The 24,485-nt window shown below is 38.0% G+C and overlaps 1 protein-coding gene and 1 long non-coding RNA gene across 2 annotated transcripts in view; one reads left to right on the top strand and one right to left on the bottom strand.

The window, feature by feature from the left end:
- The window catches only part of LOC139046344 (uncharacterized), a 143,916-nt gene that overhangs the window by 41,858 nt on the left and 77,573 nt on the right, over positions 1-24,485 (top strand). The window lies entirely within an intron of this gene.
- Positions 780-24,394, bottom strand: LOC106824200 (N-acetyllactosaminide alpha-1,3-galactosyltransferase-like 1). The gene is made up of 4 exons (XM_070518839.1): positions 15,908-24,394; positions 12,454-12,501; positions 2,305-2,442; positions 780-1,861 (listed from the first exon to the last, which is right to left on the bottom strand). The coding sequence occupies exons 1-4, from the start codon at positions 15,919-15,921 to the stop codon at positions 1,195-1,197; spliced, it is 867 nt and encodes a 288-aa protein (XP_070374940.1). The 5' UTR covers positions 15,922-24,394; the 3' UTR covers positions 780-1,194.

Here is a 24,485-nt window from a genome sequence, read left to right as displayed (position 1 = left end):
CTTTTTGCTGAGGAAGATTGGCCCTGATCTAACATCCATGCTCATCTTCCTCTACTTTATATGTGGAACGCCTGCCACAGCATGACTTGATAAGCGGTGCGTAGGTCTGCACCCGGGATCTAAACTGGCAAACCCCAGGCCACCAAAGAGCGGAGTGTGCAAAAATTACCCAACCAGTGCACCTCCAAGCCAGCCCCTGAATGATTTTTTTTCTTAAGCTATGTTTTTTGGTGAGGCTCTGAGCTAACATCTGTTGCCAATCTTCCTCTTTTACTTTTTTCTCCCCAAAGCCCCAGCACATAGCTGTATGTTCTAGTTGTGAGTCATTCTAGTTCTTCCATGTGGGATGCCGCTTCGGCATGGCTTGATGAGTGCTTATAAGTCTGCGCCCAGGATCTGAACTGATGAACCCCAGGAAGCCAAAGCGGAGCACACAAACTTAAGTACTCGGCCACGGGGCCAGCCCCTATGAATAGTTTTATCTCCCCTGCTACACTGTAGGCTGCTTGAGGACAAATTATTTATATATTTTTAACATTTTTCTATTCATGACTACACCTAGAAGAATATATTTACCATAGAGTTCAGTAGATATCTATTTTTTAAAAAATAAAATTCCTATAGCACTTATAAAAGATGAAAATATATTTGCAACATAAAAGTAAGATACATATTTGGTAGAATGTCTCTAGCTCACCTAGTTTCAATCAGATACTAGATAGATCAAATACCACTGAGGAGATTAATCACAAACAATATATATCCCAACAGTGAAAAACAAAGTAAATATTTGATGAATGTTTATTTTTTCCCTTATGTATATCCTTTGACATTTTGTACGTGTGTCTGCCTATCTATCTATCTATCTAATATATCTAATATATCTATTTTCATTTTCTGAACCAGTGTCTGGGTATGTTTCTTCATAAAATTTCATTTCATGCCTCCAGTATTTCCATACTATTTATAATGTATAGATAATAACATCACCATGTATTAACATTAAATATCCTCTATTTATTCTTAATCCAGCATAGGTAGATTTAGATGGTTTAAAATCGCAAGGAGAAAAACAATTTATTTTGGAAAATTGCACATTTTTGAAAGTTTCTAAAACACTGAAAAATTTAATGTTTTATATTTGAGTAATTATTGTAATTCACTTATTAATCCATAAATCTAATGATATAACCATCAAATCTTTTTTTGTAGCCATGCTACCTTAACAAGTTTAATCTGCGGAGGAGTTCTAAAATTTGGATCCCAATTGTATTCTGGTGATAACAACTTAGTGGGTTTATTGATAAGAAAGTATTTGTTTAGGTGATGTTCATATATGCTGCTAAGTCCATTTTTGCTGTCATCACTAACTCCCTTTCTATATCCTTCAATGAAGGTTAAAATCTTCTCGGGAGTGCCACCGAAAATTGCAGCATGGTAATAGAAATCTCCCTCTCCAAAAGGGATGAAAGCTGCCGATGCAGGTCTTCTCTCGTAAGGGAAATCGTGAGCGTTTTTAAAATACCACCATGCATGAATTTGAGCTACAGATGTGCCCAGGGTTTCCACTCCAAAATCATTCTTGAAGATGTGGTTTACAGTCATACTAAAGAGAAAATCGACTTCATGCTGGATGTGTTCTATGACGTACATATATAAGTTCTTCATGTGTATGAAATTAAAGTCTTTCCACTCCTTCTCTTTGAATCCAGCTAATAGTTTAAATGTACGAAGGGGACCTAACTCTATGCGAGGCAGCCTAGCGACGTCATCAGTCAAGATGTAAAAGATAACATTGTAGCCAATCATAAAGTGCTTATTAGCAGATTGGATGAACTTTTCCAGGTACTGAGCTGTAAACCTGTGAAACATGAACAAAAAATAGTGAAAACTTATTTTGCCAGAAATCATCAGGAGAATCCATGTCATCTACACATGCTATCTAATGAATGTGTCATTGTAGCTAAAGAACTACCGGTAGGTAAGGGTGGAGAAGTTGGACCTAGAGCTTAACTGTATTGGTGAGTGAAGCAGAGTGTAGTGAGAGCTTGGGGTTCTGAGAAGAGCCATAAAGTTTGTTCTGAAGAAAGGAAAAGGGAGCTAAATGGATGTTAATGAAAAGATGCCCAAGTAGTGTTAAGGACTCAGAACAGCTGGAGAAAATAACCACTCTAAATAATTATACAGGTCAGCCAGAAAGAATGATTAGGGCTAATTATGAGTAACTCTTTGAATGTAGAAAGTCCATGGATGCTTATCCACATTTTTCCAAAGTAAAAAAGGATTAATATTTGTAGCACCTACTTTCCAGTAGCACATACAGCCAAGCCTACGGTAATGTTCAGCCTTTTGTAATATTTTTCCAGCACCTGTCTGTTGTAAGTTCCTTCCCATATGACTGGAGCAAGCCAGTCAGTTGTTGTTATTACATCAGGACGTTTTCTGTTGAACAAACAAGAAACAAATTAAGCAGGTACCACTGTATTATGACAGCAGAAGTTGTCATCCAAGTGATAATAGCTAATGATTATAAAGTACTTACGATGTGCCAGGCATGGTGATTAAGGTCTTTACATTACTCATTTAATCCTTGCAATGTGCTATAATATAGCTTCTATTATTACTCCTATTTTTCATATGAGAAAATTTAGGCACAGATTGATTGAGTAAATTGCTTAGTTTCACACAGCTGATAAATGGCAGAGTCAGGATTCAAGATCAGCCAGTTGGGCTTCAGAATCTATGCTTTAGTCATTACACCATACTGCCTTTTGAGCCCAAGGATTTTTTTCTTTGAGCTCTGACTGCAGCTAAAGTTAAGTAACCCAGTGTCTGAACGTTTCTCTGATTATTGCGTGAAGCAGACAGCACCATTGTCTCCTTATGTCTTTCTTTTGTCTTCTCCTTTTGCTTTCCTCCATTCTCTTTTCCTAGAAGATCTAGAGTACTCTTTTCACCCTTGCCCTGATGCTTTAGGCCCATCACTGCAGCCTTGAAGAAAATGAGATTAGTCCAAAAAGGGAGAATGACATTAGATTTGCTTCTAATAATATCCAAATGACAGCAGAAGTAGCAGCATTAGTAATAATAAATAGTTTGGCTGGAGGTGGGGCATTAAACTATTAAAGCGAGTTAAGACCTTCATTTTGGAAGGAATTGAATTCAAAGTGAGAAGTCATTTTGCTATTGGTGATTGCAGGTTTTAGTGAAAAATCCAGACCCAGACAAGGGTGGGATTTGACAACCCTTAATAGTATATTAATGATAATATAGTAAAAAATTCTTCAAAAGTGCCACCTCTTACTTTTTTTAGAGATTTCATTAACTTATACATTTATATTTTTTAAAGATTGGCGCCTGAGCTAACAACTGTTGCCAATGTTTTTTTCCCTGCCTTTTCTCCCCAATTTCCCCCCGTACATAGTCGTATATTTTAGTTGTGGTTCCTTCTAGTTGTAGCATGTGGGATGCTGCCTCAGCACGGCCTAATGAGTGGTGCTGTGTACGTGCCCAGGATCTGAACCGGCGAAACCCTGGGCCGTCAAAGCGGAGCGCGCAAACTTAACCACTGGTCAATGGGGCTGGCCCCTATACATTTATTTTTAAACTTTCCTTATACTTAGAATTTATGGTCTTACACTTGTATTTGACTCACAAGTCTCAAAATCTACCTTAAAACTGGCTAGATGTATCCTTGTCTCAGCCATGATGCTTAGAAATTAGGCAAACTACAGATAGAAATCAATATCTATTTGAGAAGATGAAAGGGTTTTAAGATTATCCCTCCTTCCTCATTAGATCAGATTAAAGACATGCTGCCAGAATGAAAGAAAAAGTCTCTGAAAGCAGAAGGCAATTAAAAACGTGTGTTTAGAAATTGTTTGATAAAAGGGAAGAGGAAGAAGTAGAAGACACTTACAGTCATTAGATTTATATGATAGGTATGAAACTCTTCACCTGGCAGGAAAATGCTGGGCAGAGGACATCCTCTGCAAAGGAGGCTCTCAGTAATCAGTTGGACAAGATAATCTACCCTCTGGGTGTCAGCCAAATGCCTTGCCTAGCCTCCCTTGTGGCTGGCTTAGTGTCTATGTACAAAGTGGCCCTCACTACTTGGAGTCCAATGGAGATTATGCAGGAGCTCAATGACATGGACATCCCTTACTAAGGTTGAACTACAACCAATACTGAGTGCCCAACAGCTGGGGCAAACTCTGAACCACAATATGACACCATTTCCCAGAGGGGCAAGCCAATGAACTGATGGCTGTTTGATTATATTAGACTCCATAAGGAAAGGGGCGGCAACTTTCTCATAGGGGAATGTTTCATCTTCTAGGTAGGGATTTGCTTTCTTTGCCTACAAATCTGCCAGCTTTGTTGACTTGCAGAATATCTTATGTGCCTCACTGTCCAGAGGCAGCTGGCCTGGTAGAAAGTGGAGTGGCCAGAGAAAATTTCAATTTCACTGTTAACTCACAGATAATTCCTTGAAAGGTTGAGGTTGCTTCTACCACTACTATGTAGTGCTGTCATTTCTATTAGACAAAAGTTTCATGTATTTATTTATTCTACAAATATTGAGCCTCTACTACATCTAGGCTTTTTCTAGGCACCTTCTAGTGAGAAAGGCAGATAATAAATGAATAGACAAGCAAATATATAGTATGTCAGATGTTGATGAGTGCAATGGAGAAAAAATAAAACAGGGTAAGGGAGAAAGGGAATAGGGGGTGCCGTTTTATATGGAATGGTAGGAGAAGGCTTCACTGATAAAATAACACTTGAAAGGAGTCTTGAAGGAAGCAAGAGAATGAGCCATTTTGCTATTTGGAAGATGAATGGTCCATGCATAAAGACTAGAAGGTGCAAAGGCCTTGAGGGGAGAGCATGATTGGTGTATCAGAGGAACATCAAGGAGGCCAGTGTGATTGGAGGGAATGAGGGAGACAGTTGAAGATGAGGGTGGAGATAGATGTTGGGCAGCCATTTTATCTGTAGTTTTTTTTTCATGTTTTAAACTCTTTGAACTCTTTGGAAAGGCATCTTACAAGAACACTGGTTCTTAATGTTCATAGTAGCAAAAACCTAGAAACAGTTCAAGTGCCATTAACAAGGCAGTACATGAAAAAACTGTAGTATGTGTCCACAGTCAATTATTTTGCAACCATCAAAATGAATGACAATGTTATTCAATTTTTGGATGAATCTTAGCAATTTAATAATAATGGAAAAAATAAGTCCCTGAAGATTACATATAGCAATGTATCCTCTTTATAAAGTTATAAACAACTAAAATTAAAAAATAGACTTTTTCCCAAATACATATGGAGGATATAAATATATATTTTAAAAAAAGAAAGCAAGGGGATGAAGAGCCAGGATTCATGATAGTGGTTGTCTCAGGGAGTGGGGAGAGAAGGCAGAGTTGGGTAATGGAAAGGACACAAAGCTAGACGTTGAAGTTATTGAAGGTTGTAATTTTTGTTTGATTAAAAATAAGCAAGCAAGGTGGTGATGTCAGCATCATGATGGAGTGAACTTGTGCAGGACTCTCTCTCCTCCAACCTACAACAAAAAGGGGCAACCATACTCCAACAGAAGACATCCTAACAACACAAAAACTTCAGAGAGACACACAGCCACATGACTCCACAGAGGGTGGAGAGGCTGAAGCCACCCTCAGAGGAGCTGGAACAGGGTAAGAGAGAACTTTGCTCTGTCCCCTAAAGACTGCAATCTCGTGTGGGAGGATCCATGAAGGAAGGAATGGGGGAGGGGTCGCTCATTCGTGGAATCACCAAGGACTCCCTAGGGTCCTTTCAGCCTAGAGAGAAGACCTCTAATGGGGCAAAAGCTTTTGCAGGGGGTTATGTCATCAAGCCAACATCCCAGGAGACCAATGAGAGCTGTTTGAGAAAGCCCAGAGAGCATGCACAAGAAAGCACCCCTCCCCCAACCCACCTGCACCGCACTACTCCACTGCCTGGGTTATCGGCAGAAAGTGGAGGGCTCAGAATGTGTGGCTCTTGACACCAACCCAGTGGCAATAGGCGAAAACTGCAACTGAGCAATAGAATGAGTAAGACCTGACCTTTCAACATCAGACACTACACCAAATCTCCAGACCAGAAGGAAGATGACAAGCACCCAGAACTCAGTCCTGAGGACACAGAAATATGTAATCTAAATGACAAAGAATTCAAAATAGCTATCATCAAAAAACTCAACGAGGTAAAAGAGTATATAGAGAAATAATGAGTTCAGGAGCTACTTCACAAAAGAGATTGAAACTATAGAGAAGAATCAATCAGAAATATTAGAGATGAAAGACACAATGGAAGAAATAAAACAAAATATGGATTCCCTGAATACTTGAGTGGACATCATAGAGGAACGTATCAGCATAACCAAAGATACACATGTTGAAATGCTCCAGATAGAGGAGGAGAGAGAACTAAGACTAAAAAGAAATGAAGAAAGTCTCTGAGAAATATCTGACTCAATGAGGAAATGCAACATGAGAATTATAGGTATTCAAGAAAGAGAAGAGAAGGAGAATGGAGCAGAAAGCTTGTTCAAAGAAATAACAGCAGAGAACTTCCCAAACTTAGGGAAAGAGAGGGAAATCCTGTGTGAAAGAGGCTTCCAGATCTCCTAGATGTGTCAGTGTAAAAAGACCTACTGCAAAGCATATAGTAGTAAAACTGGCAAAAATGAATGAAAAAGAAAGAATACTAAGAGCAGCAAGGAAGAAGAAAATAACCTACAAAGGAACCCCTATCAGACTTCAGCAGATTTCTCTGCAGAAACCTTACAAGCTAGGAGAGAATAGAATGACATACTCAAATCTTTAAAAGACAAATATCTTCAGCCAAGAATAGTCTATCCAGCAAAAATATCCTTCAGATATGAGGGAGAAATTAAAACTTTCCCAGACAAACAAAAGCTAAAGGACTTTGTAGCCACGAGACCCTCCCTACAAGAAATACTCAAGAAGGCCCTCATACCTGAAAAAAAAAAGGGGGCGGGGGGGAAGGAGACAATAAACACAGAGTAAGGAGATAAATTGGTAGACAGAACCAGAACAAGATAGCAAATATTTAACTATAGCATTAAGCTAGAGAGAAGGAAAACACCAAAAACAAAGATAATCCTGTCATTTTAACCACAAGCTTACAATACAAGATGAATAAGATAGAAGAAAAACAACTTAGGAGGGGAAGAGGAAAGGGACTGAATCGGATTAGACTAAGGAAATAAGAGGCCATCAGAAAATGGACTATCTTATACATGAGATTCTGAATACAAACCTCAGGGTAACCACTAGTCAAAAAAGCAGAACAGAGACACAAAGAACAAATAAGGAGAAAACAAAGAAACACATCATAAAAAAAACCACATAACTCAATGGTTAGACCAAAACACACAGGAGGAAAAGCAAAAGAAAAGCAGGAAAACTGGAAAACAAGTGATAGAATGATAGCATTAAGCATTGATAACACATCAATAATCACCCTAAATGTAAGTGGATTGAATTCTCCAACAAAAAGACACAGAGTGGCGAGATGGATTAAAGAACAAGATCCAACAATATGCTGCCTCCAGGAAACACATCTCAGCTCCAATGACAAACACAGGCTCAGAGTGAAGGGGTGGAAGACAATACTCCAAGCTAATGGCAAACAAAAGAAAGCAGGTGTCACAATACTTATATCAGAAAAAGTACACTTCAAGATAAGACAGGTAAAGAGAGACAAAGAGGGGCAATATATGATGATCAAAGGGACACTCCATCAAGAAGAAATAATGCTTATAAGTATCTATGTACCCAACACAGGAGCACCAAAGTTCATAAAGTAACTATTAACAAACCTAAAAGAAGATATTAATAACAACACAATAATAGTAGGGGACCTCAAAACTCCACTCACATCAACGGATAGATGATCCAGACAGAAAATCAACAAGGAAACAGTGGAATTAAATGAAAAGTTAAACCAGTTGGACTTAATAGACATATATAGAACACTTCATCCAAAAACAGCAGAATACACATTCTTCCCAAGGGTGCATGGATCATTTGCAAGGACAGACCATATGTTGGGAAATAGGGTGAACCTCAATAAATTTAAGAAAATTGAAATAATAACAAGCATCTTTCTGATCATAATGCTATAAAACTAGACATTAATTACAAGAAAAAAGCTGACAAAGGGACAAAGAAGTGGAGACTAAACAACATGCTATCGAACAAGCAGTGGATCATTGATGAAATTAAAGGAGAAATCAAAAAATATCTGGAGACAAATGAAAATGATAACCTACAATACCAACTCATATGGGATGAAGCAAAAGCCATATTTAGAGGGAAATTCATCACAATACAGGCTTACCTTAACAAACAAGAAAATTCCCAAATAAGCAATCTCAAATTACACCTAAGTGAATTAGAAAAAGAAGAACAACAAAAAAAAAAGCCCAAAGTCAGCAGAAGGAGAGAAATAATAAAAATCAGAGCATAAATAAATGCTATTGAAACAAAAAAAGGCAGTAGAAAGGATCAATGAAACAAAGAGCTGGTTCTTAGAGATGATAAATAAAATTGACAAACCCCTAGCCAGACTTACAAAGAAAAAAGGAGAGAAAGCTCAGATAAACAAAATCAGAAATGAGCGAGGAGAAATAACAACAGACTCTGCAGAAATACAACAGATTATAAGAGAATACTACAAAAAACTATATTTCAACAAAATGGATAATCTACAGCAAATGGATAAATTCTTAGACTCTTACAACCTCCCAAAGCTGAATCAAGAAGAAACAGACAATGTGAATAGACAAATCACAAGGAAAGAGATTGAAACAGTAATCAAAAGCATCCCAAAGAATAAAACCCCAGGACAAAATGGCTTCCCTGGGGAAATCTACAAAACTTTCAGAGAGGATTTAATACCTATCCTTCTCAAGCTATTCCAAAAAACTAGGGAAGATGGAACACTTCCTAACACATTCTATGAGGTCAACATCACTCTGATACCAAAGCCTGATAAGGACAGCACAAAAAAGGAAAACTATGGGCCAATATCATTGATGAACATAGATGCAAAAATCCTCAACAAAATTTTGGCAACCCGAATTCAGCAATACATCAAAAGGATCATATATCATGATCAAGTGGGATTTATACCAGGGTGACAAGGGTGGTTCCACATCCACAAATCAATCAATGTGATACACCATATCAACAAATTGAGGAATAAAACCCACATGATCATCTCAATAGATGCAGAGAAAGCATTTGACAAGATCCAACAGCCATTTATGATAAAAACTCTTAACAAAATGGGGATAGAAGGAAATTACCTCAATATAATAAAGGCCATATATGACAAACCCACAGCCAACATCATCCTCAATGAGGAAAAATTGAACACCATCCCCTGAGAACAGGAAAGAGACAAGGATGCTCACTATCACCACTCTTATTCAACATAGTAGTAGAGGTTTTGGCCAGAGCAATTAGGCAAGAGAAAGGAATAAAAGGAATCCAAATAGGGAGTGAAGAAGTGAAACTCTCACTGTTTGCAGATGATATGATATTATATATAGAAAACCCCAAAGAATCCATTGGAAAACTAATAGAAATTATTAACAATTACAGTAAAGTTGAAGGGTACAAAATCAACTTACAAAAACCAGTTGCTTTTCTATACTCCAATAATGAACTTACAGAAAGAGAACTCAAGAACATAATTCCATTTACAATCGCAACTAAAAAAATTAAGTACCTAGGAATAAATTTAAGCAAGGAGGTGAAGGATTTATACAATGAAAACTATAAGACATTACTGAAAGGAATTGATAATGACATAAAAAGATGGAAAGAGATTCCATGCACCTGGATTGGAAGAATAAACATAGTTAAAATGTCCATACTACCCAAAGCAATCTACAGATTCAATGCAATCTCAATCAGAATCTCAATGACATTCTTCATGGAAATAGAGAAAAGAATCCTGAAATTCATATGGGGCAAAGACCCCGAATTGCTAAGGCAATCCTGAGAAAAAAGAACAAAGCTGGAAGCATCACAATCCCTGACTTCAAAATGTACTACAAAGCCATAGTGATCAAAATGGCATGGTACTGGTACAAAAACAGGCACACAGATCAATGGGACAGAACTGAAAGCCCAGAAATAAAATTGCATGTCTACAGACAGCTAATCTTTGACAAAGGTGCCAAGAAAATACAATGGAGAAAAGATAGTCTCTTCAGTAAATGATATTGGGAAAACTGGACAGCCACATGCAAAAGAATGAAAGTAGACCATTATCTCATGCCATACACAAAAATAAACTCAAAATGGATCAGAGATCTGAAGATAAGTCCTGAAGCTATAAAACTCCTGTAAGATAAAATCGGTAGTACACTATTTGACATCGAACTAAAAAGGATCTTTTCGAGTACCATGTCTTCTCAGACAAGGGAAACAAAAGAAAAAATAGACAAGTGAGACTTCATCAGACTAAAGAGCTTCTGCAAGGCAAAAGGAACCAGAATCAAAACAAAGAGACAACCCACCAATTGGGAGAAAATATTTGCAAATCATATATCTGACAAGAGGTTAATCTCCATAATATATAAGAAATTCACACAACTCAACAATAAACAAACAACCCAATCAAAAAATGGGCAAAGGGTATGAACAGACATTTTTCCAAAGAAGATAAACAGATGGCCAATAAACACATGAAAATATGTTCAGCATCATTAATCATCAGGGAAATGCAGATCAAAACTACACGAAGATACCACTTTATGCCTGTTAAAACGGCTATAATCACTAAGACTAAAAATAACAAATGTTGGAGAGGGTGTAGAGAAAAGTGAACCCTCATACACTGCTGGTGGGAATACAAACTGGTGCAGCCACTATGGATAACAATATGGAGATTCCTCAAAAAACTAAAAATAGAACTACCATACGACCCCGCTATCCCACTACTGGGTATCTACCCAAACAATTTGAAATCAACAATCCAAAGTAACATATGTACCCCTATGTTCATAGCAGCACTATTCACAATAGCCAAGACATGGAAACAATCCAAGTGGCCATCAACTGATGATTGGATAAAGAAGATGTGGTGTGTATATATATGTATACACACACACACACACACACACACCAGAATACTACTTACCCAGAAAAAAAGACAAATTCATCTCATTTGCAATAACATGGAAGGACCTGGAAGGAATTATGCTAGGCGAAATAAGCCAGACTGAGAAAGACAAACACCAGATGATTTCACTCATATGTGGAACATAACATACACACAGACAAAGAAAATAGTTCAGTGGTTACCAGGGGCCCAGGAGCGGGGGGTGGGCACAGGGGATGAAGGGGAGCACTTTCATCCTGACAGACAAGAAACAACGTACAACTGAAATTTCACATTGATGCAAACTATTATGAACACAATTAAAAAAATATATATGTAAATAAATAAACATAAGCCAGCAAGAAAGCATACAAATAAGTAATATAAGTGGATTTGCATGAAATAAGATGAGAGTTAGTCATGAAGCAAAGATCATTATTAATCTAATTCTATCCACCTGAAGTCCATTTAAAAAATATAAATATGAAAAAGTTATTCACAGAAGATGAAATACAAATAAATAAACATATTAAAGATGCTCAAATTCAATAATCACAGAAATGCAAATTTAATTGAGATAGTTTAAGTAACAGTTTTGCCAATAAGAAAATATTTGATAATACTAGAATGAAATATAAATATACAAAACAAATAAAATGTTATTAACATTTATCCACTGTAGATTAGAAAATTAATAGTATAATTATTAAACGGCAATTTAGCAAGCTGAGTCAAAATTTAAAATGTCTGCATCCTCTTAAACTGATGATGCCATGACAGGAATTTATCTTATGGATAAATTCACACAACGGTGTAGAAATATATATGTACAAGGATATTCATTGAAACATTATTTACAATAGCCTCCAAATTGCAAACAATCAAAACCAATAGGGAATTGGCTAAATAAATTATAGTATACAGCCATAAAATAGAATACTAGGTAGTCATTATAAAGAATGAGATTCTCCCCCAAGTGTTAATGCTAAAATCAAGAGTAGTCATTAATGGCATTTTTGGGCTGCTACTGAAGAGATGTTTTCTCTCCCCTAATAAAATCAGGACTGTTAAACCAGATAACAGCTTTTCATTATGACCCTTAAATACCTAATTCTTGTTAAATAGACCCTAGGTTTATATATAAAAGCCTTAAAAGTAAAAACTCCAAGACCTGGAAACCTCTCAGGTTTCAATAGCTACAATTTGATGATGGAAAATAATTTTGCCCATTCAAATGGAGTTATATTATTATTATTTTATGAGCAGAATTTTTTGTTCTTACTTAGGATTAAACCAGTCTGAGAGCTGAGGTTCTTCTGCTTCATGATCCCTAGGTACAAGGAGAAAATCAAGTTAAGAGTAATCCATTTATTCAACAAATATATATTGTACCCTATAATATGACAGGCACTGTTTGCTGCTCATTCTGTAACTATGAACATTTAGGTCAGCTCCTGCCCTCAGGAAGCTGACAGACTAGCAGGAAAGACAATATTAAATAGACAATATTAAATAGACAATTACAGTACAGATTGAGCAGTGCTAATAGAGAAAAACAGATTTCCATGGGAGCATATAAATGGAGCATCCAACCAGAATTTGGGGTTTAGGGAAACCATTTGGAGAAGAACTATATAAACTGGGTCTAGAAGGATAAGGGCTAGTTCAGGAAAGAGGTGTAGAGGGCGAAGAGGTTGTGACCAAAGGCAGGAAGGCAAGGAACAGTATGATTCTTGAAGGGGGAATAAATTTTAAAAATTATAGCGCGAAAAATAATGTCTATTCAGTCAAAAACGCAGATTTAATTAATTCATTTATCAAACATTAGTAGCTTACTATGTGATAGATACCCTGTTACGTGTTGAAATAAAGGGGCTGAAGAAATGGTCCAGATGTTTGTCTTTGGTTTTCATTTAAAGATAGGACCCACCTAAGGTTTTGTTCTACTTTTAAGTTAATGGTTTAATTAACAAGGTTTTGAGGGAACTTCTCTTTCATAAACCAGGAATGTTTTGTAAAAGAAGATAATTTTAGTGACTTGTACTTCCAGAAAGATGGAGTAGTACTAATTTTCCCTATTACTACTACAAGGTATAGCTGAAAACCCTGAACATTAAATATAAAGCAAGAAAAAGAAAACTCTGAAAGGTGGAAAGAAGGCTGATCAGGTAAACACCTTGACTCATGGATCAACATAGCAGTGAGTTCTCTGGGTTTCCTGCCACATACATCCCAGATTGAGTGCTGGAGAGGCCAGCAACCCAGGAATATCAATGGGTACAGACACAAAAAGAGCCCCAAGAGAAGCCTGCTTTTTATAGCTAAAGGACCAGGAAAAGGGCCACCTAGCAAGACAGAAACTTTTAGATACAACTCACTGTACTCCAGCCCAGTATCACAGAAAAACAGTGACCCCATGTCCATCCCTCTGGCAAAGGTTGAAGGGAGAGCCTAGACTTTTACCCTCGCCAGACTATAATGAGGCTCCTCTCCCCTCCTCACTGATGTGGAGTTAGAGGAGGTTAGTGGGGGGTAGAACTTTCACCACTGTTCAGCAATTGTGGCCATCCCCCTGAGGTCAGTGTCGATGGAGGGCACATGGGGAGCCTGAACTACCATCCCTACTCATTAGTAACAAGGAGCCCCTCCCCACGAGTTTCAATGGAGGCAGAGTCAAGAACCTGAAATTTCACCACTCAACTGAGAGTAACGAGGACATGCCACTTCATTTCTTAGCTGGAGCAGTGTCAGAGGATGCCTGGGAGAATACAAGATAAGTTCTAGAGTCTCATATTACCCAAAATGTCCAGGTTTCAATAAAAAACCACTTGGCATTCCAAGAATCAGGAAGATCTCAACTTGAAAGAGGAAGAACAATCTACGGATGTCCTGATAACACAAATATTAGAATTACCGGACAAGAGTTTTAAAGCAGCCATTGTAAAAATGCTGCAATGAGCAATTACAAACACTTAAAACATGAAAAAATAGAAAGTCACAGTAAAGATATAGAAAGTTTAATCAAAGTAGTAGAAGATATAAAGAAGAACTAAATAGAAATTTTACAACTTAAAAATACAATAACTGAGATAAAAACTCAATGGACAGGCTTAACAGCAGAGTGGAGAGGATGGAGAAAGAATCAGTGAACTTGAAGATAGAGTAATAGAAATCACTCAATCTGAACAGCAGAGAGAAAAAAACTGAAAAAAAAATATGAACAGAGCCTCAAGGATATGTGAGACTATAACAAAAGATCTAATATTCATGTAATTGGAGTCCTAGAAGGAAAGAAAGAGGATAGGACTGAAAAAGTATTTAAAAAAATAGATGAGTACTCTCTCAAAATTTGGCAAAAGACATAAACATACCAATTCAAGAAGCTGAGTGAACCCTAAAAAAGGATAAACCTAAATAAATCCATGCTAAGTTATAGGATAGTCAAATTTCTGAAAGCTAAAGATGAAAATAATCTTGAAAGCAGTCAGAGAGAAATGATTCACCTATAGAGGAAAAACAATTTGAATGAAAGTGAATTTCTTATTGGAAACTATTTACCCAAAAAGGAAGTGGAACAATATTTTTCGGGTGATGTAAGAAAAGAACTGTTGACCAAAATGTTCTTCAGCAGGTGAATGGTTAAATAAACTTTAGTACATCCCTTCATGGAGTACTACAAAGCGATAGAAAGGAATGACCTATTGATGTACACAACAACCTGGCTGGATCTCAAGAGCATTACACTGAGTGAAAAGAGCTCATCTCAATAGATCATAGACTGTATGATTCCATTTATAAAACATTCTCAAAGTGACAAAATTATAGAGCTAAAAGTAGATTAGTGGTACTAGGAGTTAGATAGGGTCAGGGAGCGGACGTTGGGTGTGAGTAGAAATGGTAGCTCAGAGGAGATGTGGTGATGGAATAGTTTTGTATCTTGATTCCTGTGGTGGTTAGATGAATCTACACATGTGATAAAGTGTCGTATAATTAAACACATGCATTGTCCCAGCATCAATTTCTTGTTTTGCTATTGCATGAGAATTATGTAAGATGTGACATTGGGGAAAGTTGGGTGAAAGTTACCATGTGACCTCTCTGCACTATCTTTGCAACTTCCTGTGAATCTATAATTATTTCAAAATCAAATGTTAAAAAAAACTTTAAAGGTGCATTCCTTTTTGACATTTCAGAGGTGTTTTTAGCCAAAGATATTTCATTGTAGGATTGCCCAGGACTTGTGCTCTTTCAAAATCAAAATTGTCCATGCTTAACTTCATTAAAAATATATGGCGACAAACGGAGAAGTTAAAAAAAGTTCATTTTTTGGAGGATTGGTTTCACTAATTTCTCAAATCCTACACAATAAGTCAATGCTAGAAAACATGGTTAACCAAAGAGGCGTATGAATCTAAAGAAAAACCTCAACCTAGACAGCAATACTTAAACTAGAGGAAATGTCAAAAACTTGTTCTGATGTAAGCAGTTGAGGGTGTCAAATGAGCAAAATTTGGAGATGTACACATACACACGCCCATGCAAACTCATACACATGTATGTGCACGCACATAGAGTATTTCTGAACTGATATCCAAGAAATTAGTCAGTCGTTGCCCCTGGAGAATGCAGTCTAGTTTTCTGTTCTTTCTGACTGCATCACCATTAAAACCCGCTTGACTCTAGCCAGTTTGCCCTCAATACAGTTTGTAGGATATTTGTAGAACAAAGAATCTTACCAGCAGAAGTTCATCTTCTGTAGGTGCTTCTTTATTCTTTAGATAAATGAAAAAGTCATTTTAGTGTTAAATTTGAATAAATGCCTATTGCTATTAGAATAGCAAATTTCTAGAATTCAGATCAATTCATTCACTCACTTGTTAGCCAAATAATTACTAACCACCTACCATAGGCCAGGCATAATGCTACAGTTCTGGAATACATGGCATCCAGTTCTGACGTGGCATTCCAGTTCTGGAACCCAGGCCTGCAATAAGCTTGTGGTCTATTATTTACTTTTTGACCAAGCCCATTATTATCTTCAAAGAGATGATATTAATACTATTACAAGTGACCATGAATCCTTTCTATTAAGGTACAGCATCCCCAGAGGGTAAATAACACGTAAAACATAATACCAAAGCAATAAGGTTAACTTTAAAAGACATTCATTCCCACAATATAGCTGATTTTCAAATAGCATTCAGAAACATTGCATTGCTTATGGAAAAAGACCAAAAGGAGGAAGGCATGGAGGAGGTAAGAATTTGAATTTTTCCATGTGAGACAATTTTAACAGGTTAACAAGTTTGTTTCCCAGTACAGCTATGTTTCTACAGCAGGTGGCTTGGATCTTGTTCCTATTAAATGGAACTTAGATGTAGTTTTAAATGTATCCAAAATAGCCCCCAATACTCTCTATCATCTTATCTTGCCTTATTTCTTTCTTCGTAGCATTATTATATAAAAATACAATGCTCCTGACATTATATTATACATTTCTTTGCTTCTTGCACATCTTCTCCACCTAGAATGTAAAGCTTCATAAGAGCAGTCTCTTTGTTTAGGTTATTACTGTTTTCCTAGCACCTAGAACAGGGCCTGGCACCAAGAAATTCCTCAATAAATATTTTAGAATGTTGAAAGAATATATTTATGATTTAATTTGTTCCCCAAAGAGGAGGTAATTTCTGATTAATTTAGGGAGTGTTTATTAATATTTTTTGGACAAAATTCAGCATTTTAGATCAATTCTGCCAATCATTAAAGATAATGATTCATCAATCTGTTATATTTACCGGAAATGATGCTTAATCAATGTCAGCGATAAAGCAAATGAAATCAATAACAGCATTTTCCGTTTAGAATTCATTCTCTGCTAGAAAAAAAGAGGAGAAAAAGAATTTTTTGGGAAGTAAAAACAACTCCCTTGCCACTTTCTAATAATGAATTTATTTATGAGAATTTGGCCACCAGTCCAAGTGTCTGATTCTAGAATGCTCAGCCTCAGGAAGAAGGCAGACTTGAGTCAGGGAAATCACCTATTCTGTTTGAAGTGCCTGCAGAAATCTCCCTTCGGGTGCCTACTGATCCTTTTAAAATTAGGTGCAGTGTCTTGACATTTCTTTTGTATTCCATTATCAAAGTCTGCCCTGACTGCATAAAGGAAATTCCATAAAACTCTAGCTCCATTTCACTCATGGTTCTGTCAAAATAAAATGAGGTACTTACGATGACGTGTTTACATATTGGACATACTCTGTCCCAAAGTTGATTTTTATATATTTTTTCCCTCACACAGATAGACTAATAATTTATTACAAAACTATAGGCCTAATAACCCAAAAATATAGACATTCTCTAAAAGGTATAACCTTCTAAACTGTGATTAAAATTCTAAATTGAAGGCATTAAGCTCTAAAATGTAATATTTGGCTCCAGCCAATGCACTGAGCTTGTGTTGATGGTGTTAGATAGGATTTCTGTTTACAACCATAAACTGGTTTTCAGTAGGCATCATTCGAGAACAGGTCTTGCTTTTGGGTTACGTCTTGAAGTAAAATGGAGATCTCTGATATTTACTTTTTTGAACACTTATTTAGTGAGCAAGATGTTTTAGATCTGTGCCTTACAATACGGAGGCCGCTAATGACAAGTGACTAGTGAGTACTTGAAATGTTGCTAGTCCAAACAGTGAAGTTTGAAGACTCAGTATGAAAAAATAATGTAAGATATTTCATTAATAATTGTTTATATTGACTACATGCTGAAGTGAAATTTTCGATATAGTGGGTTCATAGAAATACATTATTAAAATGAATTTCAGCTGTTTCTTTTCACCTTTTTGCAATGTGGCTCCTAGAATATTTAAAGTTACAAATGTGGCTTGCATTTTATTTCTATGGACACTTATTCTATAGATGATACCAGACTGGGAAGTCTTCAACTGGACAATTTTAGTGTTCCAGCAATGTGAAATGACCATCTTTAAAATTCAAGAACATTACAAATACATTTCTGAGGTATGACTCCATCTAGCCAGATTATTTTCTGACAATTTGTCCTCAATGACATTACTCTCAAAGGCCAATTATATGTTGATGTGTTACCTGTTTTGTACAATACACTTTTAAGGCCAAGGTTAGGAGATGGTCCCTACCTACCATTTTGCCAGACCATTCAAACTGTCATGCCGTCCTAAGAGCCTTCACTTTAGTTTCAGTGATGTGAAGAGAAGAAGTCCTAGGATGTTTTCCAAGCATCATATTTTGGGGACTTTGTAAAAAAAAAAACAAAAAAGTCAGATATCGTACAATACTCTCCTGGTATTTGAATCGTCTGCTAATGGTGATGTCACCAGACTCTTTTGATGATGAAAGCATTAGAAAGTCATAATGATATTGTCATAATGATACATCTGGTAGCAAGTTCTTCTCATTGCTGCCAGATAGTAGAACTTCATTTGAAAAATTAATGGATTTAAAGAATGTTTTGCTCTTAGTTTTCTTTGTTGAGCTTCCATGTTTTTCTTGATGACTGATTTTGACTTACAGAAATACATTTTGAATGGTGTGCTGTGTGTATATGAATGATGGAAAAGGTGCAACATCTTTTTCTTCATCCTTTATATCTCTCTTTCGGCAGCTATTTGGTAAGTACTGTTCCTACCCTCGGTAGTGAACATTCCTATCACTCACCACTCTCTAGTTCTCTCTTCCTCCCCAGGCAGATGGCAAACTCCACTTCCTAGCCCTTCTGCACTTGGCAGGGGCATGCAGTAAGTCCAGGCTGAAGCACTGAAAGGCCCCTGCGTCATTGTCTAGTGTCTCTCTTCCCATGACATTGTGATTGGTAATATCACAGAGAGTGGACCCTCCATCATTCTGGGTCCCCAGGTGAAAATATGGAGAAGATTGCCTGGCTCCAACCAGCACTGGATATGTAGGGTGAGTGAGAAGCTTTTTTGTGTGTTAGGCCACAAGATTTGAGGGCTCAACTTTTCTACCCAACATGCAATTCCATAAATTCTTCCTCTGTTTAAATGAATCAGGATTGTTTTCAGTGCCCTGATACCAATTTCTAGGATTGGTAACAAAGAGAGAGGTTGTAGATAACATACACTCAGGGAAAATGGGAGGAATCTAGAATTGGTTATCAGGACTTGTTTGGGGCTAAAAGCAATTGAAAAATCACGTTAGTATTCAGAACTAGGTATCTGGCAGCCTGTGGAATATTGTAGTAAACAGCTAATTAAATTATCCCTGTGCTCCCATGAATGAGGTGCTCATCAAAGACAAACCCTTTGGGGAATAATAGTTCCTGCCATAAAAATATATGATGATGACGACAACGACTGATATAACACTGACTTATGTGCCAGACACTGTATTACTCAAATATATTAACGTTTTTAATGAAATGAAGGACATAAAGAAATTAAGGACCAACTGGCAGGTTAAATGGTGTGTCTAAAGGCACTAGAGCACGTAGAGAAAAAGCACAAAGCTCCACTTAAAGTCTCCTTTGTGATTCCAGCTTCCATCAGACCTAGCTGCGCCCTTCATGGTTGCAGGAGGTTCCAGCTCCCACTGATGGCCCTGGCTTGTTTGACCTCCTTCTTGTGCCCTTCTGGCTTTTGGAATGCTCACAGCTTCTCAGTGCCTCACCGTCCCATGTAGCTCCTTAGCAATTCCATCACCTGTGTAACCAATTCTTGAATTAAAATCCCTCATTTGAAATACTCAGATTTTCCTGACTGGATCCTGGTTGATATAGTTCCTGGTACTAGGAGTTCTCTTGTATCAATTAGCTTTTTCTGTATAACAGCACATCCCGAACTTTAACGGCTTAAAGCAACAGTGCTTTATTTTTGCTCGTGAGTCTATGGATCTTTTGCTGCTGATGTGAGTCAAGCTCGGCTCATCTCAGCTGGGGGAGCTCCTGTATCTACAGCACTCTGGGGTTGTATGGCTGGTGGGGACTTGCTGTTCCATGTTCACATATCTGGCTGTTTGATAATGTCAGCCGGGGCAATGCAAAAAGGGCGTGGATACAGAGAAGGGATAATAACGTTCATTTTTGCCAACTCTCTACCAAAAACCCTAAGAAATTGTCTCTCAAAATGGAATTCTGGTATTGCGTTCCTCCCCTCTTTAAGGCTGACTACCATAAAACCTCCTTACAAGTAGAACCCTATTCTGCTTATGGGTTACTAGAAATCTGTGGCATGTAGTGGCATCACAATTATTTAAATTATCTTATCACCTGTTATAGCTTGGTAGGAAGTGTCAACCGAAGGGAAGACTGGGCCATGAAGTGCTTGCTGTACTCGCCATCACGGTTAAATGAGCGCAAGTTCTGTGCGATGGGATTGCTGCTTCTGACTGTTCTAGAGAGCTAACAGAAATAAAATAAGTCTAGAAATGTAAACTCTCAGCTCAAGGCACGGACACAGAACAAAATGGCTCTTACAGTGCCATTGTGTGTGCGTGTGTGCGCATGCTCATAAGGCATCTATGGCTGAGGACACAGCCTAAAATCTAATTGTGTGGTATACATAATTTAAATGTAACTCAAATATACAACTTCTAAAAGTTTTTTGTGTTAAAATTAGTGAATCAGGAAAGACTGGGGCCCTTATATGTGGAATAAGAACATTTGGGTGGATTCTGATGGATCTGAGAACTTGTAATTCTAATCCTTCTGAGCTCCCCTCGTCAGTGGAAACAACTCCTCCTCTTCCTCTCTCTGAGGAGACAGGTCTTTTCCTGATTAAAGATGCTGTAATGATCCACCAAAATGGTTAATTTACAAGGTGATGCCTATTCTCATTGCCTTATACCTCGAGTCAGATACAGCATTCCCCAGGGAGAGGATTCAGAGTCAGCTCCAGTAGGAGACAGCTACATTAAAAGAATTTCAACCTGTTGCTAATTTATATTAGGGAAACATGTAAGAATGGATTCTAACGATGTTAGCTCAAGATGATTGGAATATAATATTAGATTGAGCTGAATCTATTGAAACAGGTACACTTACCCGAGATTCTGGATTTCCTATGTTGTCTTAGGCAGTTGTGTTTCTAAGAGTTTTCTTGGTTGTTAAACTAAAAATTGAATTCAGCGGTAGTCTAAAATCAATGACCTTACGATGTCATACCTGCCCTAGCATGATGTTGTAAAAGAAATCCAAAGGTTTAGGGAGACAGAAATGATGGAGTGAATTTATCACGTTCAAAACATTCCCTTGCCCCTAACTATGTTCCAGGGAGGAGGAGGAGGGGCTTGGAGGACACTTTCCCTCCAATAAGTCATTGAGAAACGAATCAGTGTGGGGAGATACTGACATTGAAATGGACTCTGATTTCAGTGAGTATTATGGGGTTTACATTACTAGAAAAACCCTAGGCCTATTGAGCAGAAACCTGACTTGAGTAGTCACAATAACAAATTATGGTGTCTTGCCACGTTCTACTCCTAAGCCAGTTTACAGAGCTGGAGTCCATTAATTGAAGGGGAGTCTATGTCACCTCGAGGGAGGACCTGTGATCATTTACTAAGATGACTGTGTCCTTGGGGGAAAATGTAAAATGGACACTAGCTCTGAGTTAACAATAATTTCTAGGGGCTAGAAATGGCATTGTGGTCTACTGAACAGAGTGAGGGCTTATGGATATTAGGGGATAAATTAAGTTCTGCCACAAGATTGTTTCACAGTGGTCCCAGCATATAAAGGAGCCACCCTACATTTTTTGAAGTGCTGAATTCATGTTGAAAATATTTATATTTAGCAACTGGTAGAATACTTACATCAGTGTCTGACCCATGGCATAAGGGCTATTGTGCTAAGAAGGGTCAAATGGAAGCCAAGGGAAAATGTTCTCCTACTTAAAATAGTAAATCAGAAGTAATAACACCTCCCTGTGGAGATTACAAAGATTAGTGCTACCTATTAAGGACTTGAACATTGGAGGCTGTTGATTCCTATCACATCTTTGTTTAACTTTCTTTAACTGGCCAGTATAAAAGGCAGATGAATTTGGAGAATGCCTGTGAATCACTGAAGTTAATTAAGTGATGACTCCAATCACAGCTACTTTTCCAAGTGTTGTATCTTTGCTGGAGCGAATGAACACAGTCCCTGGTGTTTGATTTGCAGCTGACAGATGTTTTTTCTTATATCAATTAGTATGGATTATCAAAAGCAGTCTGTTTTCACCTGGCAGAGACATCAGTAAACCTCAGAGCAATGTGAACTCTCCTGCATTGTCATAATATAATCCACAGGGTCCTTGATCAACGACGTCTCACAGGAGATCATTGTTAGCATCATGCTGAGCATGTTGAGCAGAAAAGAGCAAGAATCCCAGATGTCATGCAAATACAAATGTATACCAGGAGGTGGAAGAAAAATCCCATAAAAATTCAGGGGCCTGACACATCAGTGACGTTTCTGAGGCACATATAGGGTTATATGCCCCAGACAAGTTCCTGCACCTTGCACCACTTACCACCAAATCAGAAGCATGAAGCTCAGTGGGACACTTTGGATATTGGAGGCAACATATATTGTATTTGAGTGTGCCACTCTGACCTATTTATTAAGAAACTGGTAACCCTGCCAATTTTGAGTGAGGCCTAGGGCAAGAGAAGGTTCTATGTAAGGCACAGTCTGCAGAGCAAGGTTCTGTGCCCCTTAGCAGATTCAAGTGGCAAATATAGATACTAGATGGAAGACTTTGCATAGTTCAGGTGGATAATGAACGCTAGACACGATGGATTCTAAATTTACTTGAGCTATGAGCTCTCCTACTCACCATGAACTTAATGCTATCTGATCCAACAAACTAAAAGCCTGGATATATGCAGCTGCAATCCATTATCAAACAGAAGTTATTTCTATGAGATTGGACTTGGGCAGATTGGAAAACTGGTGACAAAAGTCTGAGGTCCTTTATGGGCTTCTCAAATAGGCACAGAGTGTAAGGATTATGTGTATCCCTTGAAAATGCTCACCAAAGAGCAATCTCAGCAGAGGAGGCTCTCAAGAATCAAATAGAGAAGATCATCTGATCTGTGGTGTCAGCCAGCCTCTTTCTGTAGCCCATAGTTCTTGCTTGATGGGCCCATATACAAAGGGGCCTTAGTGGCAGGGATGGAGGTTATCCATGGGCTCAGTAAGAAAGACTTCCTCTATCAGTGAATATCTGGCTTTCTCTGCTGCTAAATGCCCAAGCACCCAACAGCAGAGGCCATCCTGAGGACCTCATATGGCACCTTTCTTCTGAGGAACCATCTGGCCACCAGTGGTATATTGGTTACCTTGGATCTTTCCTATCATGGAAGGGGAAGAAATCTGTCCCCAAACAAATATATTCTGGGTACAGGTTTACCTTCCTTTCCCACAGTCCTTCTGCCAGCATCATCACTTGTGGACTTATAGAATGCTTTATCTATTGTCTCTGAGAAGGAGGTAGATTTTACTGTCAAGTAAGTGCAGCAGTAGGCTTGTGCCTGTGGAGTTCACTGGCCTTACCATGTAACTCATGACCCAGAAGCAGCTAACTTTATGAAATGGCCTGCTGACGACTCAGCTAGAGTCTCAGCTGTAAGACAACACTCTGTGAGGTTGGAGTGCTGTCCTCAGTGTGGGATATGCCTTAACAAGTGGCCACTATATCATACTGTCTTCCTCACAGCCAGAATGCATCAGTCCTGGAACTAAGAGGTAGAGATGTGAGGCCCTCTTTTATCATTACACCAAATAACCCACTGGAATAATTTTTGCTTCCATCTCTGCAACCTTGGGCTCAGTGAGTTTAGAGGTCCTAGTGCACAAGAAAGGAATGTTTCTACCAGGATACACAGTGAAGATCCTGTTGAAATGGAACCTGAGACTTGCCCTGGCCATTTTGTATTCTCATCATGCTGAATCAACAGCCAGAGAAGGGGTCTCTCTGTACTGTGTGGGGGGACTGATCACAATTATCTAGATGAAAGTAGATCGCTACTACACAATAGTGGAATAAGGGTATACTTAGAACTCAAGGTGTTCCCTGGAAGCCTCTTAATACTACCTTATCTGACAGTCCTTGTTAAGGGAAAACTGTGGGAATCCAATAAATAAAGACCGCTAATGACTCAGATCCCACAGGGAAAATGTTTATGTCACCCAACTAGATGAAGAACCTTGTCCAGCTGAGCTTCTAGCAAAGGATAAGGAACATGGAATGGGTAGTGGAAGAAAGAAGAGATAAATATGAACTTGACCTTGTAGTCAGCTACAGAAATGAGGACTGCAGCAGGCATGCATGTTTTT

The sequence above is a fragment of the Equus asinus genome, chromosome 10, assembly GCF_041296235.1.
Source record: "Equus asinus isolate D_3611 breed Donkey chromosome 10, EquAss-T2T_v2, whole genome shotgun sequence".
NCBI lineage: Eukaryota > Metazoa > Chordata > Mammalia > Perissodactyla > Equidae > Equus > Equus asinus.
Note: the sequence above shows the minus strand (reverse complement) of the source record. Positions and strands in the feature narration are given on the sequence as shown.